The following is a 15724-nucleotide window of genomic DNA, read 5'->3' as shown; positions in this document are numbered from 1 at the left end:
TGGAGCCGATCCCACTTTGCTTTCTGGTCGTGAGATCTTATTTTAATTACAAGTGTTTGATCTTGATTGCATTTTTCTCTGGTTCAGTCTGGGACAGTGTTGGTAACTACCCCCTCTTCCAAGCTGGCTCAGACTGCCATAGCTCAGACCTCCCCTGCACCAGCATTTCTATTGGCAAAGCCTTGTGGTTTAAGTCAGTGGGGAGCCTCCTAGTTGGACTTTGTGTGAGGAAATATTCTGCGGTGGCGGGTGGGAGTCAGTGGGTATCAGGCGGGCCCATGCTAAGGTGTCCCCCTGAGAAATCAAAGGGAGGCTTATTTGGGGGAAGAGAGGGGACTAAGGACCTGGAGAGGGATTAGGGCCAGACAGACAGAAGCAGAGCCATGAGGACAGAGGAAGTGAGGACAGCGAAGGACAGAAACAGAGAAAGAGAGGGTGGCATGAACTTGGAAATGGAGGGACAAGGCAGGTAACAAGCAGTCTTTTTTATATGCTGCTGCCCACTGGCAGGCGGTGACAGCAGCCGCTAGGTCCCTGGGAGTAGCCCAGCAGAATTGCCTGTAAGTCAACACATTGTCATTTCTCATTTCTTTCCTTATCTAATTCAATAGTATAGATGCTGCTACAAATGTGTTGGTTTCTAATCACAGAATCTTTTCAAGTAGTCAAGTCCAAAATTCCAAAATGCCCCCGACCCAGCTCCAGCAGTCTCCTAAGGAGTGCCAACTGCTCTTAGTTACCTGTAGGACCCTGGGCTTATCTTGTCTTTTCTGGAATTGCCTCTGCAAGTGAGTTCACCTTGGAGACTTGCCCACCTGGTGTGGACCTTGTCGTCCATGCCCAGGGTCTGCTTCCTCTCATTTTCTAGTGTCTGGTTTCTTGAGCCACAATCCTGTGAACAATGTTGCCTTTGTTGCTTTCTTTATTCATAATTAAATTGGACCCATGGCAGTTTTTAAATGAGGATTGATTTGAAAAAAAAAAAAAAAAAAACCAAAAAAGCAAAAACCAAAACCCAACAGGTGTTAGGAAACCCAAGAAGATTTCTCAGCACCTTGGAAAACATGCACTGTTTTTTTTCTTTCTATCTTTGAGCAGTTAAGGAGGATCGGTTTCATTTTCTTTTTTAAATGTTAAAAGGAGAGTTCCTTTTTAAAGAGCATTAATTGCAGTCTCCTCCCCCAATATGTTTACACCTAGATTTTTTTCTAAGATTAATTCATTTGACAATTTTATGTGTATATGTTCCATCTGAATATATGTATGCCACATGAGCACAGTACCACTGGTTACCCAAAGAGGGCGCCAGATCCCCTGGACCTGGAGTTACAAGCAGTTGTGAGCTGCCATGTGGGTGCTAGGAACCTAACCCGAGTCCTCTGCAAGGGCGGCAAGTTCTCTGAACTGTTAAGCCATTTCTCCAGCTGCAAGGTTTTTGGTTTTTTTTAAACTTAAATTTATTTTCCAATGTGATTTTTAAAAGATTTATATAAAACATATTATTTATCTGTACATATGTGTGCTGTGTGAGTTCATATGCACCATGTGTATGCAGATGCCTATGGAGGTCAGAGGGTGTCAGGTCCCCTGGAACTGGTGGTGTCAAAGGTTGTGAGCCACTAGCTATGGGTGCTGGGAACTGAATCTAGGTCCTCTGCCTGAGAAATAAGTGCTCTTAACCACTGAGCCATCTCTCTTCCCTGATGTGATCTTTTATAGCTTAAAAAGAGAAAAGAAAAGGAAATTCAGGTAAGAATTAGCTTTGGGCATGAGCATGGCCTGGGAAGTTCTAAAGGTCTTCCCCTTGCTGTTCCTAAAACTTCATGTTTGTGGGTATGTCTGTGTCTTTGTTCTTTCTCTTTCTTTCCATTTCAAAATATGCAGCTGCATATAGCAGTTGTTCCAGTGTGTGTGTGTTGGGAGGTGTGTGTGTGTGTGTGTGTGTGTGTCTGTGTGTGATATGTGCTACAGGTATGTGTATTCCTGTATGTGACATCTGTATATTTGCATATGGTGTGTGTATATCTGTATATGTGTGTGTCTGTGTTATGTGCTGTCTATGTATATAGGGTATGTGTTGTGTCTCTATATGTGTGTATAGTATGGCTGTATTGTGGCATGATATCTGATACGTATATGTATAAGTGTGTGTGTGTCTGTGTGTATGTGTGAATTGGTGTTTGGTTTGGGGAGGCAGGTCTGGTGTGGCATGTGGGATATGTATGTGTGTGTGTCTATCTGTCTAGGTGATATGTGGTATCTTTTTCTAATGTATGTGTGGTATGGCTATATATGTTGCGTGATATGTAATAGATGTATGTATGTGTATGTATGGTGTATATCTCTGTGTGTGTGTGTATATGTGTGTGTTGACAAGTCTAATGTGTGTGTGTCTGTGTGTATGTGTGTGTCTGTGCGTGTGTGTATCTACAGTTAAATCACAAGTATCCTCAGGTTACAACCAATGCCTCTTCTGGTACTACACATTTACAAAGACTTCATATCTTTTCAGATTATGGATTTGAGACCACAAGACCAATGACCAGCACCATGCCCTCAACCACTGCTGCCACACCGAAGGTCATCCCAGAGCAAGGCACTGTCAGCTCCTTCCCAGAGGAAGAATTTGACCTTGCTGGAAAGAGGCGATTTGTTGGTGAATGTCACTCCAGTAACTGGAGAAACTGATTTTTAGCTCTGTTCCTTGAAGCCAGCATAACTAAGCCGTGGCCTGGCACTTTAAGAAAATGCTTCCCTGGGGTGAATTGTCCATGTAGGGTAGTTTAGTGAGTCCATTTTACTTAGATGGGCAATAATTTGCAAAAGTCAGATAAGAGGAAGACCAGAGAACTGTTAGTGCCCAACAGAGGATCTCAGCAAGTGTGTCCAGATGAGGGTGCCAGTCACACACACACACACACACACACACACACACACACACACACACACACACACAGAGGCCAGAGGACATCTGGTATCTTCCTGTCACTCTCTACTTTAATCCCTTGAGGCAGTGTCTCTCACAGCACCAGAACCTATGTCAGCAAGGCTGGCTAGGGAGATAGCAGGGTCTGCCTGTCTCGGGGTCTCAATACCTGGGTTACAGGAATGCACAGCTATGCCCAACTTTTTATGTGGGCAGTGGGGATTCAAACTCAGGCCCTCACACTTGTACAGCAAGCGTTCCTACCCACTGAGCCATCTTCCCAGCCCTGTGGCCAGTTTTTTCTGAAGATAAATTGGATGGTTGGACCTTTACTTGCTCATGACTTGCTAAATTCTGAACAGAGAAGCTTTGTGAATGCTGTCACTAGTCCTGACAATGTCGCAGAACCAACGCCATTTTTATACAGTTATCTTCTCCAACTTCACTAGCCTCAGAGAATCAGGATCTGGAAATTCATTTCTCCCCTCTTTTTTCTCAGCAGCTAAAACCATTTCAATTGAAAATTTCTGTGTAGCTGAACTATGTTCTGCTCTCGTTCCAAGCCATTCCTTTTCCCATGCCCTTAATGAACTGTATTAATGAGACAGTTGGATTAATATGTTACTGAGTGGAGACAAGCAACAGCTTAAATTAACATCGTACTTTTCAGTTTCCAAAACAAATGTCTTGCCACGAGCAGAGAAGACATCTTGCCAGCTAAGACACTGTGACTGGGCGTCTCATCATATGAGTTAAAGAGAAAGACCATTAGCCGGAGGCAACATTCCAGGAGCTGAAGCCAATGCTTGCTGTGGTGTTCTGAAGTCTGGTGGAGTCCACCAAACCCTCCCTTCCCTTCCTGCTGTCCCACAACAGAAAGGGAAAGAGACGTGGTATTAGTAGTGGTATCTGTACCGATACCATTTATACCATGATACCATAATGATATCATTCAGTGTTACCATTAGCCCTTCCACAGATTGCTCCTAAAGACTGAAAGGTTTCTAGAGAGTTCTAGCCATTTCAATTGAGAGGACTTGAGGGGCCAGGCGGTGGTGGCGCACGCCTTTAATCCCAGCACTTGGGAGGCAGAGGCAGGCAGATTTCTGAGTTCGAGGCCAGCCTTGTCTACAGAGTGAGTTCTAGGACAGCCAGGGCTACACAGAGAAACCCTGTCTCGAAAAACAAAAACAAAAACAAAAACAAAAAAAAAAAAAAAAAGAGAGAGAGAGAGGACTTGAGGGTCTTGAGTGTATAAAGCCTTAACTTCAATTCCTTGACAGTCCTAGCTTAGTTTCTTTTTTAGAATGAAATACAATCAAAGGGCCTGTGGGTTAGTAGCAGAGCCTACTGTCTGTCCATGGCTCATGAGTGCATTCTCACCATAACAGAGCACCAGGCCATGGCTTGCATATTCCCAGTCTCCCGTAGCCACTGAAGTCATGTGGTTAGGAAGGGCTTCAACATGCCATGTGTGTAAGAAGCTGATGAACAATGTTGCAGAGGGCCCCTTGGGCCTCGGCTTCATGAGAGGATTGTTAGGTTCACAAAGCTCTACCGGAGGCCACCTGGGGAAAAGGCTTGAGGCCATCATCTGTTTCTCTGGTCTCAAGATGGCTGAGGAGATGAAATATGACGCAGATATGCTAATTAATGGACTCACGGTTTTCCAAATCTGAGGACATAGGCATGGAAGAATGCCGGAGGTTTATATTACACCAAACTAGTCAGAGGACCTTTCTGAATCACGTGGAAGTTGTAGCCATCAATGTTGATGGGGCAAAGAAACCCTTTGAAACCATCTTATCTTAAGCTATGTGTACATGGATCTGTACATGAGAGATAGGGGTATGTTCTTTTACATTGCTTATGTACATGTGTGTAGTGCATATATGTATGTATGCATACTTGCATGTGTTGGGGCATACACGTGTACAGAGGCCAGACATTGGCGTTGGGTGTCTTGCTCACTCTGCACTTTGTTTGCTGAGGTAGCATCATTTATTGAACCCAGAGCTTGCCAATTATTTGAGTCTAGCTAGTCAGTTTACCACAGGGATCCCTTGTCTTAGCCTCTCAAATATTAGGATTATGGGTAGCTTCCACCCCTGCTTCACCATCACATGGGTGCTAGGGATTGAAATTAGGTCCTTATTCTGGTGTAGCATGTCCTGTATCCCCAGAGGCATCTTCTCAGCCCCAAGGATGAGCTTTTGAGTTAGTATCAGATGTCTCTGGAGTCTTGGCAGGAAGAGGCTAAATTGTGGGTCTGAGTCCATGCAGCACGTGCTATGATTCTGTTTCCAAAAAAGAGAAAAAGAACAAAAGAAAGTCCAATTGGGCATCTCTGTGCTTTCCAGCTCCTTATGTGACATACCTCAGTAAAGACCCGTCGGCCCCGTGCTCCCTGACTGATGCTCTGGATCATTTCCAAGTGGAAAGCCTGGATGAACTCATTCCAAATGACCTGACCAAGAGTGAACTGCCTCCTCAGCATGCTCCCCGGAACATTACTGTAGTCGCCATGGAAGGCTGTCACTCCTTTGTCATTGTGGACTGGAACAAAGCCATCCCTGGAGATGTGGTAACAGGTACGTCCTAGGTAAATGCTCAGAGTTCCGACTGGTCTATAAGAGAGAGGAGAGATGGATGGGTGGGTGGGTGGATGGACAGGTAAGATGGGGTAGGCAGACATCTTTTTCAGTGGCTTGGGGAATACAGGAATGCAGGAGCATTGTGGGTAGTTAAGAGAACACTGGATGAAAGCCAGAGTCCTGAATTATAATCTTAGATTGGTTTGTATCACCTTGAGTTGATAATACATTATCTTGCTGGGATTTGTTTTCTCATATGAAAAAAAATATCATTAAATGTTCATTAAATATCATTAAATCTTGTTTTTCTGCAAACAAACAGCCAAGCAACCCCTTGTCAAATGGTAAAAAGGCTTCTACTGAATCTCTACTGTGTCTCTCCCTCTTCCTCACCTGCTGGCCACTCCCATAACAGCCTGAGTAATGCCCGGTTCCTTATATGGGCATTGGGGGAAATCCTAAGGGCCTTAAGCTCCACCTCTGGGCTTTGACCTATGAGATGCTTGTGAGTTTCTGTTACTCTACTAGGATGACAATCAAGTATGAGTTAGTTGAGATGAGTGAGTTCTTACAGAAAGGGAATCAACATGTTCTTTCATGAACAATCTCCTTTGTACACGATTCCTACCAGGGCTGTGAGCTGTGTAAGAGGAGGGTGCACATGTTGGCTGTGAATGAGTTCCTGGGTGGCAGGGGTAGTGTCAGAGGTTAGAGGTCAACACTATCCACTGCAGGAGTCACATGTGTAACTCTGCACTTCTAGTGCTTCTTCTGTAGACAGGAACTGGACATGGATCTATGTTGGTGGCCAGAAATTCCAGCAGTCTTCTTGTCTGTGCCCCCTCCTGCCCCAGCAGTGGGTTATAGGAAGGCATGTGTGCACACTCGGCTCTTTGCCTGTTGAGCCACCACCCCAGCACCACAACTGGCAAGCCTTAAAGGCAAATAGGGTCACAGTGAGTCTTCAGTCACACCACATGCCTGGCAGTCACTGTCAATATTTTTCATTCTCATGTAAAGGACAACTGTACATCTCTACCAAGGGACTTGGGTTTTGTGTGTCTTTTAAATTCCTATTTATGCATTCATTGTCCAAAGTAATGATTTTCAGAATCACATTTTCATTCTAATGTTTCATGGACCATATTCAGCTCCTCCTTTTTCACCGTTCATCTCCCCTTTTCCAAATGGTCGGTCTGTCTATCTATCTATCTATCTATCTATCTATCTATCTATCTATCAATCCATCAATCTATTTACACTCCACATATGACAGGGAGAACAGAGCACTTGTCTGAGTCTGGCTTAGTAAATACTGAGTGCTGCACGCTGCTTTTGCCTCCCACGTCTTTCTTCTCTGTGCAGTCAAGATTAGATATAGTTAGTCCCATGAAGTGAGTGAGGCCAGGGAATGAGGCTGGTAGAGTAGGAAGAGAAATAAGAGGCCAGCAAAACACCAGAAAGCTATTGAGTTTGCTGTCCCCACCTGAGTGCTCCAGACGTAACTGAAGTGAACCGTCCTGACTCACAGTGAAACTTGCTCTCCTTGAGGGTCTCATGGAGACATCATACATCACCCATTCCCTATCATACCTGTGTGATTTGGTTCTTAGTCAGCTTCAGCTATCAACTCAACACAGCCCAGAATTATCTGAGGGGGCAACTGGGGCATTGCCTCTATCTGATTGGCCCATAGACACAGCCATAGGACTTTCTTAATGACTAATTGCTGTGGGAGAGCACAGTCCACTGTGGGTGGTACGATTCCTAGGCAGGTGGGTGTAGGCTGTATAAGAAACGTAGCTGAGCAAGCCAGAGGAAGCAAGCCAGGAAGCACATTCTTCTACAGTTCTACTTGAAGTTCCTGCTTGGGCTTCTTCCCTGATTTCCCTCAATGATGGACTTTGACCTGGAAGCATAAGGTGAAATAAACCCTTTCCTCTCCCAAATTGTTTTTGGTCATGGTGTTTATTGAAGCAACAGAAAATGCAAACTAGAACAGGTTCTTTGATGCTCACCAGGTTCCTCCCTCTCCCTGTTTCCAGGATACTTGGTCTACAGTGCCTCTTACGAGGACTTCATCAGGAATAAATGGTCAACTCAGACCTCATCAGTGACCCATTTGCCCATTGAGAACCTGAAGCCAAACACAAGGTATGGCATGGTGGTTGTTTGCAAACAAAAGGCTGGACCTGTGAGCTTGGTCATAGTATCCTTTGGTTGGGAACAAACGGTTAATCAGTCATCACCATTTCCTTAAATTCCTGGTTTAGCTCGTGGGATACCAATGAAGGCTCGCCATGTGCCATGTCTCCTGCTGAAGAGAAGTTACTGCTCGCTCCTCGTTTTCCTAGGCATTAGAACAAAGAAAGGCTGTTCTGTGTGTTGGAAGGGAGCTGATTCAGTTTCAGTCACTAATGTGACATTTAGGTAGTATAATCTTGCTATGTGACATTAGTGGAATAGTATTTGCCAAACGTGTTAAGTGACACAGAACCTTTGTGATGTAGATGTTCAGAACATTCTAGAAAGATGTGTTACACACATAAGTAAAGATTACAAGTCTGCCTTCACCACATGAGGAATGGCTGGCTGACAGAGCACTCTGGAAGCCAAGGTTTATGACACTCACTGAGAAAGTGGCCAAACTTGTTCACGTAAGAGTGCTTGACTGTCTACTCTTCTATTGTGCCGCCCGGTTTTTGAGACATGACTCTCAGAAAGCGACCTGGTCAATGAGCATGCGTGAGGCACTGCGCATGCCTTAGCCAGGCAGTGGTGTGATGGTAAGCTGGTGTGTGTGGGCAGCTGGGTGTGGGATGGGGAAATCCCTGGTTTATAGCATTTTCAATGCCTATGGTTTAGGGATTGCCACTATAGCCAATTTTTTAATGTCAGTGGGCTCATAAGATCCCATTTTCCTACATAGCTTCACAGATCCTGAATGGGTGATGACTGACAGGTTGTTCAGATAGCCATGGCACCACACTGTTGTATAGAGCCAGTGGGTTTGCAGTGAAGAGCTCAAAGTGGTTTCCACAGGCAGTGGATTACAGAAAAGTCTGGAACAAATGACTCAGTAAACAGACATGTGCTCGAAAGGACAGGATCTGGCCAGAACCAGGCTACCAGGAGACTTCCCCAAAGCTGGGAACACTCCCTGTGACATTTTAATGTGCCATTTAGGGTCACTAGAACCAAGCTTCCGTAAACTGTTATGAGTTGCAGAATTTGGCAGATGAAAAGAAGCAATAAGTCAGGGAACAGAGAAAGTGCTTCATTCCTTTCTAAGAGCAGTGAAAGTTGACCAGAGAAAATAAAAGCAACAGAATCAGATGGAACAGGGCCAGCATTTTTATTTTCACCATGTATAATAATTTCTTCTATAGCAGTCACCATACATATCAAAAAGCTGAACGATGCCTTCCAGTGGATTTATCCTAACAACTAACAAAAAGAGTTGAATTAGTCTCCTGACCTCTTCCTGCCCAATGTTCTTTCCACACCTTTGGCCGCTCTGTCAGATTTCTGCCATTTTGACTGTCAGGTGATGGTGGAGTAAGGTGGAGATGTACTTGTTCTAACTTTGGCTCTGGGTCCAAATTTCATTCAAGCAGTTCTTACTGTTTATTTTGAGCCAGGGTTTAGGGTATGCAGGTGTCTTGGTTAGGGTTTTACTGCTGTGAACAGATGCCATGACCAAGGCAAGTCTTATAAGGACAACATTTACTTGGGCTGGCTTACAGGTTCAGAGGTTCGGTCTATTTCTCATCAAGGTGGGAGCATAGCATTGTCCAGGCAGGCATAGTGCAGGCAGATCTGAGAGTTCTACATCTTCATCTGAAGGCTGTTATCAGAATACTGACTTCCAGGCAGCTAGGATGAGGGTCTTACAGCCCACACCCACAGAAACATATCTACTCCAACAGGGCCACACCTTCTAGTAGTGCCACTCCTTCCCTGGGCCTCGCATATACAAACCATGACAGGAGGTGACCTACATGCACTCCTCTTGAAGTATACAGTGCTGTCCTCATGGGACTTGTTATGTGGCAGGGAAGACAGATGTCAAAAAGGAAACACAGATGTAGATGTCCGTAGCCAGAGTCACGAGGGAGTTTAAAGAGAGTACACAATGGGGGAATTCTTGTTCTTCTGAGTCTGAGGCTAGTCAGGCAAGACTAGGAGAAAGTTAGCTCAACAGCATATGTTGCAGTAATCCAGAGAACAAGTAGGCAAGGTGAGGAAGTGCAAAATTGCTTCAGGAAGAGGAAGCCCCAAGCCCTGAGATGTTCTAGGGAAATGGATGCTCTCAAGAGAGAAGGTGGGGATGAAGAGACAATGAACAGTACGAGGCTCCATCTGGCCCCTGCACCCAGACTCTTGTGGCTCCTCCTGACAAGCACAGGCTTTTGACTCTTGGGGTGGAGTATGCAGGTATGATGTAGTATGGGGACTTCTCTGGTCAAATTTCCTCAGGACCCATGTGAATAGCAGCTACAGCACAGCCAGAACAGTGTTGCTACAATAAACAGACTCCCCTCCCCTCCCCTTTCCAAAGCTCAGGTATCCATCCTACTGAGTCGGCCTCTTTGCAGGAGAGGAGAGGGGCAGGTTGTCTTTCAGGAGAGACAAGAAAACAATCCACTCAAAGGAGGAGCCAGAGTCTAAAACTTGATGGTTTCTGTCAGATCCTCCCCTTTTTTTAAAACTAAAACAAGTGTATTTCACCTTAGTCACTAAACAAGGGCCCCACTGTCACTCCTTAGGGTCTGCATATTTTAAAATTTTACAGTAAAAAGCTGGGATCGGAGTCTTAGATGGATCACACTCCATCAGGGGTGTGAGGACCTGTGCAACATGAGTGTCCCACGTGGCTTCTGGACATAGATATCACTCCTAATTTTTGAATGGCTTCTCTTTAAAGAAAAAAAAAAGTGTTTGCAAAATCCAACAAGAATTGTTGATGCATGCAAACCCTCCTTTGGACTACCTGTGCGGTTTTGCCATAAATCCCCGCACAGCCACTGAGAGCATGAATAATCAAAAAACACGCACTTCTGGGTCAACTGAGGTTTAGAAACACGTTCTTAATTGTACATATCTTTCTTTATTTTTTTCAAAGAATTGAAATAGAAAAAAAACAATAGTCATAGTATGTGGATTATTTAAGATTTTACCAAGTGGCTTTTCTCTTAACAGTTAGTGAAAGCACAGGAGAATGACTGCCTGCTGGAGGTAGTGATATTATTACCTATGGCTTGTGGTCACCCTCTGGATGTAAACAGTTCCTCCTTAAAACTTCTTAGTGGTTTTTTTTTTTTTTTTCAGTCAGTACTTGCATCTGTACCTGGCTTAACCAGATAAAGGATTTTGAAATAGTTAAGTGAGACATTTCTTCTGGCCAAAATCTAGAGGAAAACACTATTTCTAAGGCTCAAAGAGCCACCATTCATGGGTCCTAGAAGAACCTTGTGGAACCTCGGCATGAGGAAGTCACAAGAGTTAACAACAGTGGTGCCAACTGAGCGCCTAGCTGTTCTTTGAGCATCAGTGTTGGCAAAGTAAAAAATACTTGGAGACTCCGTTTCTTTCTCTATGAATGAGCTGACTAAAACATCGTGCTCTCCAGAACATTCTCTGTTCCTATACAAAGTACCACCCTGCAGCAAAGCCTCTGCCCTCAGGTTCCTCTACCCCACCCCTCCCAACACACTTCCTCTTCCTGGACATGTCTTCTCTTTCCTGGTGTCAAAGCTCCAGGTATGGCTGTCGGGTGAGTTCCACTGAAAAGGCTTCTCTCTAGCCTCCCCCTCCTGCCAGTCACAAGCCATATTTGTGTTGAATGGACCATGGAGTTGGATGTGTTGGTTAAGTTAATGTTTGCATTCTACTCTGTGTTTTGTTACCCCAGCTCCTCTCTTGAAGCCTATACTGGCCTCTGAGTCTTAGGCAGGTTTTTAAAGTATGGACTGGGACCGTCACCCAGTGTTTGCCTGGATGCTCTGAGAAAAGCATTCTGAGCAATCGTCAGCCTAGTGTTTCTGTTCCAGTCCATCAGTGCCTGTGCTATATTATACCATTTCAAAAAAAAAATATCAAAATGAGAAAATTCGGGCAAAAAACAAGAGGATAAACATCTCTCCCCATGTCTCTCTCTCTCTCTCTCTCTCTCCCCATCTCTCTCTGCCTATATGTATGTATGAATCTATCTATCTATCTATCTATCTATCTATCTATCTATCTATCTATCTATCATCTATCTCTGTTCATGTGTGTCTAAAAAACAGACAAACACAATTCCAAGCTTAATACAAAAACATGCTTTTAAGAATCTGTCTCATTACTCAGAGGTCAAGTCAACTTCTCTTTTAAAAGATGTTTTCTTTCTATTTCAGGTACTACTTCAAAGTTCAAGCCAAAAACCCTCATGGCTATGGGCCTGTCAGCTCCTCAGTCTCATTTGTTACAGAATCAGGTACCTTTGTATTGCTTGCTTTGGGAAATTAAATAAATGATCAGAACAACAGCTATTGACAGAATGGAAACTGAGGCAGAAAAATGTTTCTTTTTCTGTTGGATGAGTTCAGGTTTCCTTTTATAAAACAAACTTCCCCCCACTAGGTTAGGAGAGAACTGAGGTCAAATTTTTTTCATTAATTTATTTATTCACTTTACACCCCAATATCAGTCCCCACCACCACAGCTCTTCCCCCCTACCACCCATCCCTTCTCCTCTGAGAAGGGGGATCCCCTTTGAGTATCACTCTGGCCCATCAAGTCACTTCAGGACTAGGTGCATCCTCTCCCATTGAGGCCAGACAAAGCAGCCCAGTTAGAGAAACAGGATCCACAGATGGGCAACAAATTCAGGGATAGTCCCCTGCTCCAGTTACTGGGGGACCCACATGAAGACCAAGCTGCACATCTGCTACATATGTGCAGGGAGCTTAGTTCCAGGCCATGCTTGCTGTTTGGTTTGTGGAAGTCCCCCAAGGGTCCAAGTTAGTTGACTCTGTTGGTCTTTCCGTGGAGTCCTTATCTGAGGTCAAATTCTAATGAAAGGGAAAACAAATTTAGTTTTCAATCTAAAAATGGGTTGAACTCATTAGCATAAAGTAGTTTCAGGGCTTTCTTTGTTGCTGGATTTTTGTTTGTTTTTGGTTTTGATGAGACAAAATAGCCCAGGCGGACCTGGAAATGGCCATTTAGCCTAGGCTGGCTTCAGGGTACTGAGTTCTGGGATTATAGGCATGGGCAAGCATACCTTTTAAAGTTTAAGAACAACATTTTTATTCCAAATAGCTGGGAAGAATCCACCTTAGATGACCTGGGAGGCAGCTGCTTCTCCAGGTAGCCAATTCCCCATCTAAGATTTTTTTCTTTATGAAGAAGCAGAAATATCTATACTCAGTTTAACTCCTATTCCAGTGGTTCTTCACCTTCTAATGCGGCCCCTTTAACATAGTTCCTCATGTTGGGATGACCCCCAGCCATAAAATTACTTTTTGTTGCCACTTCATAAGTACAATTTTGCTATTGTGATGACTCTCAATGCAAACATCTGTGTTTTCTGATGGTCTTAGGCCACCTCTGTGAGAGGGTCATTGAGCCCCAAAGGTGTTTTTTTTTCTACTGTTACATTTTCACCCCTACCCTTTTGTTCTGGAGAATTTGAGAAGAACATCTGTAGCTTTTCCTCTTAAACTGACATCACTACTTCACTAAGAGTGGTTGGTGCCAGAATGAGCTGCTGAGGTGAAGCGAAGGGGGAGTTTGGGGTGATAGCATATTCTAAGTGTGGAGGGGAAGCTCTGTGCTTTTATGTATGCTCACACTTATTAGTTGTGAACCCAGAAATGCAGCTTTCCAGCTGAGGATCTAGTGCAATGGTCAGATTTGCCTAGAATGAATGAAGCCTTCTCCCACTGCTGCAAAAATTAAAATGAGAGGATGACCAACAGAGAGGACTGTGGTTTATTTAGTCCACGCATGGCACTTATGTGGGCACCTGTGTGTGCATGCCACAGTGAGCCTGTGAGAGAGGATGTGTCCCTCTCTGTGTGTGTCTGTGTGTGTGTGTGTGTGTGCCACAGTGTGTATGTGGAGGTCAGAGGACAGCTTTCAAGAGTTAGTCTTCTTTCACCACACAGATCCAAGGATGAAGCCCAGGTTCTTATTCATTGAGCCAGCTGGCCAGCCTAAGTGTATACACATATGCATATACACATATGAATATGTGTATATTCACAGCACACAATTTCAAAACATTACTTCCAGAAACTCACAGCTTCTGTGTCAACAATAAAGCAGTTACCCAGAAAGTATTTCTCAAAAGACAATGCTTACAGAGTGAGCCTATGGAGTCCTCTGGTGTCTGATAAACAAACCTTATATTTTTCTCTCTATTCCAATTTGGGTTGCTCTTTTAATTACAGTCAGCATTTCAACATTTTCCCAACATCTGCTACAAATTCAACTACTTGTTTTTCATCCACAGACAATCCTCTGCTGGTTGTGAGGCCACCAGGTGAGTTTCTCGTCTTGAGGATTCTGACACTGTGAACGTGAGATGTGAATAGTGGGTGTGAGATGTACAGTCACTATGGCGACCCACAAATAGAAATGGTGGAGCATTTTACATCTGCATGACTTTTTGTCCGCCCTCCTTTTTTTTTTTTTTAAAGTTTTGAATTTTTGGTGATATTTTAATTCTATTTTATTTTATTTTATTTTTATTGGATATTTTATTTACATTTCAGATGTTATCCCCTTACCCCATTCCCCCCCACCACCCAGGAACCCCACCAACAATGGAGGAGTGTTCCTCTTTCTCCACATCCTTGCCAGCATCTACCATCACCTGAATTTTTTATCTTAGCAATTCTGACTGGTGTGAGGTGGTATCTCAGGGTTGTTTTGATTTGCATTTTCCTGATAACTAAGGATGTTGAGCATTTTTTTTTTTTTTTTTTTGAGACAGGGTTTCTCTGTGTAGTCCTGGCTGTCCTGGAACTCACTCTGTAGACCAGGCTGGCCTTGAACTCAGAAATCTGCCTGCCTCTGCCTCCCAAGTGCTGGGATTAAAGGTGTGTGCCACCACTGCCCGGCAATGTTGAACATTTCTTAAGGTGCTTCTCAGCCATTCGCGTTTCCTCAGTTGAGAATTCTTTGTTTAGCTCTGTACCCCATTTTTAATAGGGTTACTTGGTTGTCTGGAGTCTAATTTCTTAAGTTCTTTGTATATATTGGATATTAGCCCTCTATCGGATGTAGGATTGGTAAAGATCTTTTTCTAAAAAAAAGATCTTTTGTTGTTTTGTCCTATTGACAGTGTCCTTTGCCTTACAGAAGCTTTGCAATTTCATGAGGTCCCATTTGTCAATTCTTGATCTTAGCGCATAAGCCATTGGTGTTCTGTTTAGGAACTTTTCCCCTGTGCCCAAGTATTCGAGGGTCTTCCCTACCTTCTCTTCTATTAGTTTCAGTGTATCTGGTTTTATGTGAAGGTCCTTTATCCAAGTCAATTCTTCACAGAGTTAGAAAGAGAAATTCTCAAATTATTTTGGAATAACAAAAAACCCAGGATAGCAAAAACTATTCTCAATAATAAAAGAACTTCTGGAGGAATCACCATCCCTGACCTCAAACTGTACTACAGAGCAATAGTGAAAAAAAAAAAAACCCCTGCATGGTATTGGTACAGAGACAGACAGGAAGATCAATAGAATAGAATTGAAGACCCAGAAATGAACCCACACACCTATGGTCACTTGATCTTTGACAAAGGAGCTAAAACTGTCCAGTGGAAAAAGGACAGCATTTTCAACAAATGGTGCTGGTTCAACTAAAGGTCAGCATGTAGAAGGATGCAAATTGATCCATTCTTATCCCCTTATACAAAGCCCCATGAGCATCTTAAAGTGATGAAAAGTTGGCAAAATGCAGCAAGTGTACTTACTAGGACATTTTACCTCCTTTCCCTTCCCCTCCCCCAATGACCTGAGCAAGCTCTGTGTTTCACGTTCAAGACAGGAATAAAGAGGGGCGGAAAGAGCAAGATTCTAGGCTGAGGGACGTGGATTACTGTGACATGTCCCAAAGGTCGTGTGTGCCAGTGCAGCTGCTTTTCCTTGAGACTTTCATGAGCTTTGAAAGTCCACTGTTAAAATCACAAGATCTAAATACTCAACATAAAAAAGAA

The 15724-nt window shown here is 43.7% G+C and overlaps 1 protein-coding gene across 4 annotated transcripts in view; it reads left to right on the top strand.

Moving 5' to 3' along the window:
• Nucleotides 1-15724, top strand: part of Fndc1 (fibronectin type III domain containing 1) — an 84708-nt gene that overhangs the window by 65031 nt on the left and 3953 nt on the right. For all 4 annotated transcript variants that reach the window (XM_076926678.1, XM_076926676.1, XM_076926677.1 and 1 more), the window contains 5 exons: nucleotides 2513-2656; nucleotides 5287-5517; nucleotides 7566-7674; nucleotides 11919-11998; nucleotides 14021-14050. In XM_076926678.1, coding sequence (XP_076782793.1) covers nucleotides 2513-2656; nucleotides 5287-5517; nucleotides 7566-7674; nucleotides 11919-11998; nucleotides 14021-14050 — 594 coding nt within the window. The remainder of the gene's footprint in view (nucleotides 1-2512; nucleotides 2657-5286; nucleotides 5518-7565; nucleotides 7675-11918; nucleotides 11999-14020; nucleotides 14051-15724) is intronic.

Source organism: Arvicanthis niloticus, chromosome 28, assembly GCF_011762505.2.
Source record: "Arvicanthis niloticus isolate mArvNil1 chromosome 28, mArvNil1.pat.X, whole genome shotgun sequence".
NCBI classification, from domain to species: Eukaryota; Metazoa; Chordata; class Mammalia; order Rodentia; family Muridae; genus Arvicanthis; species Arvicanthis niloticus.
This window is presented reverse-complemented; position numbering and strand designations above follow the sequence as displayed.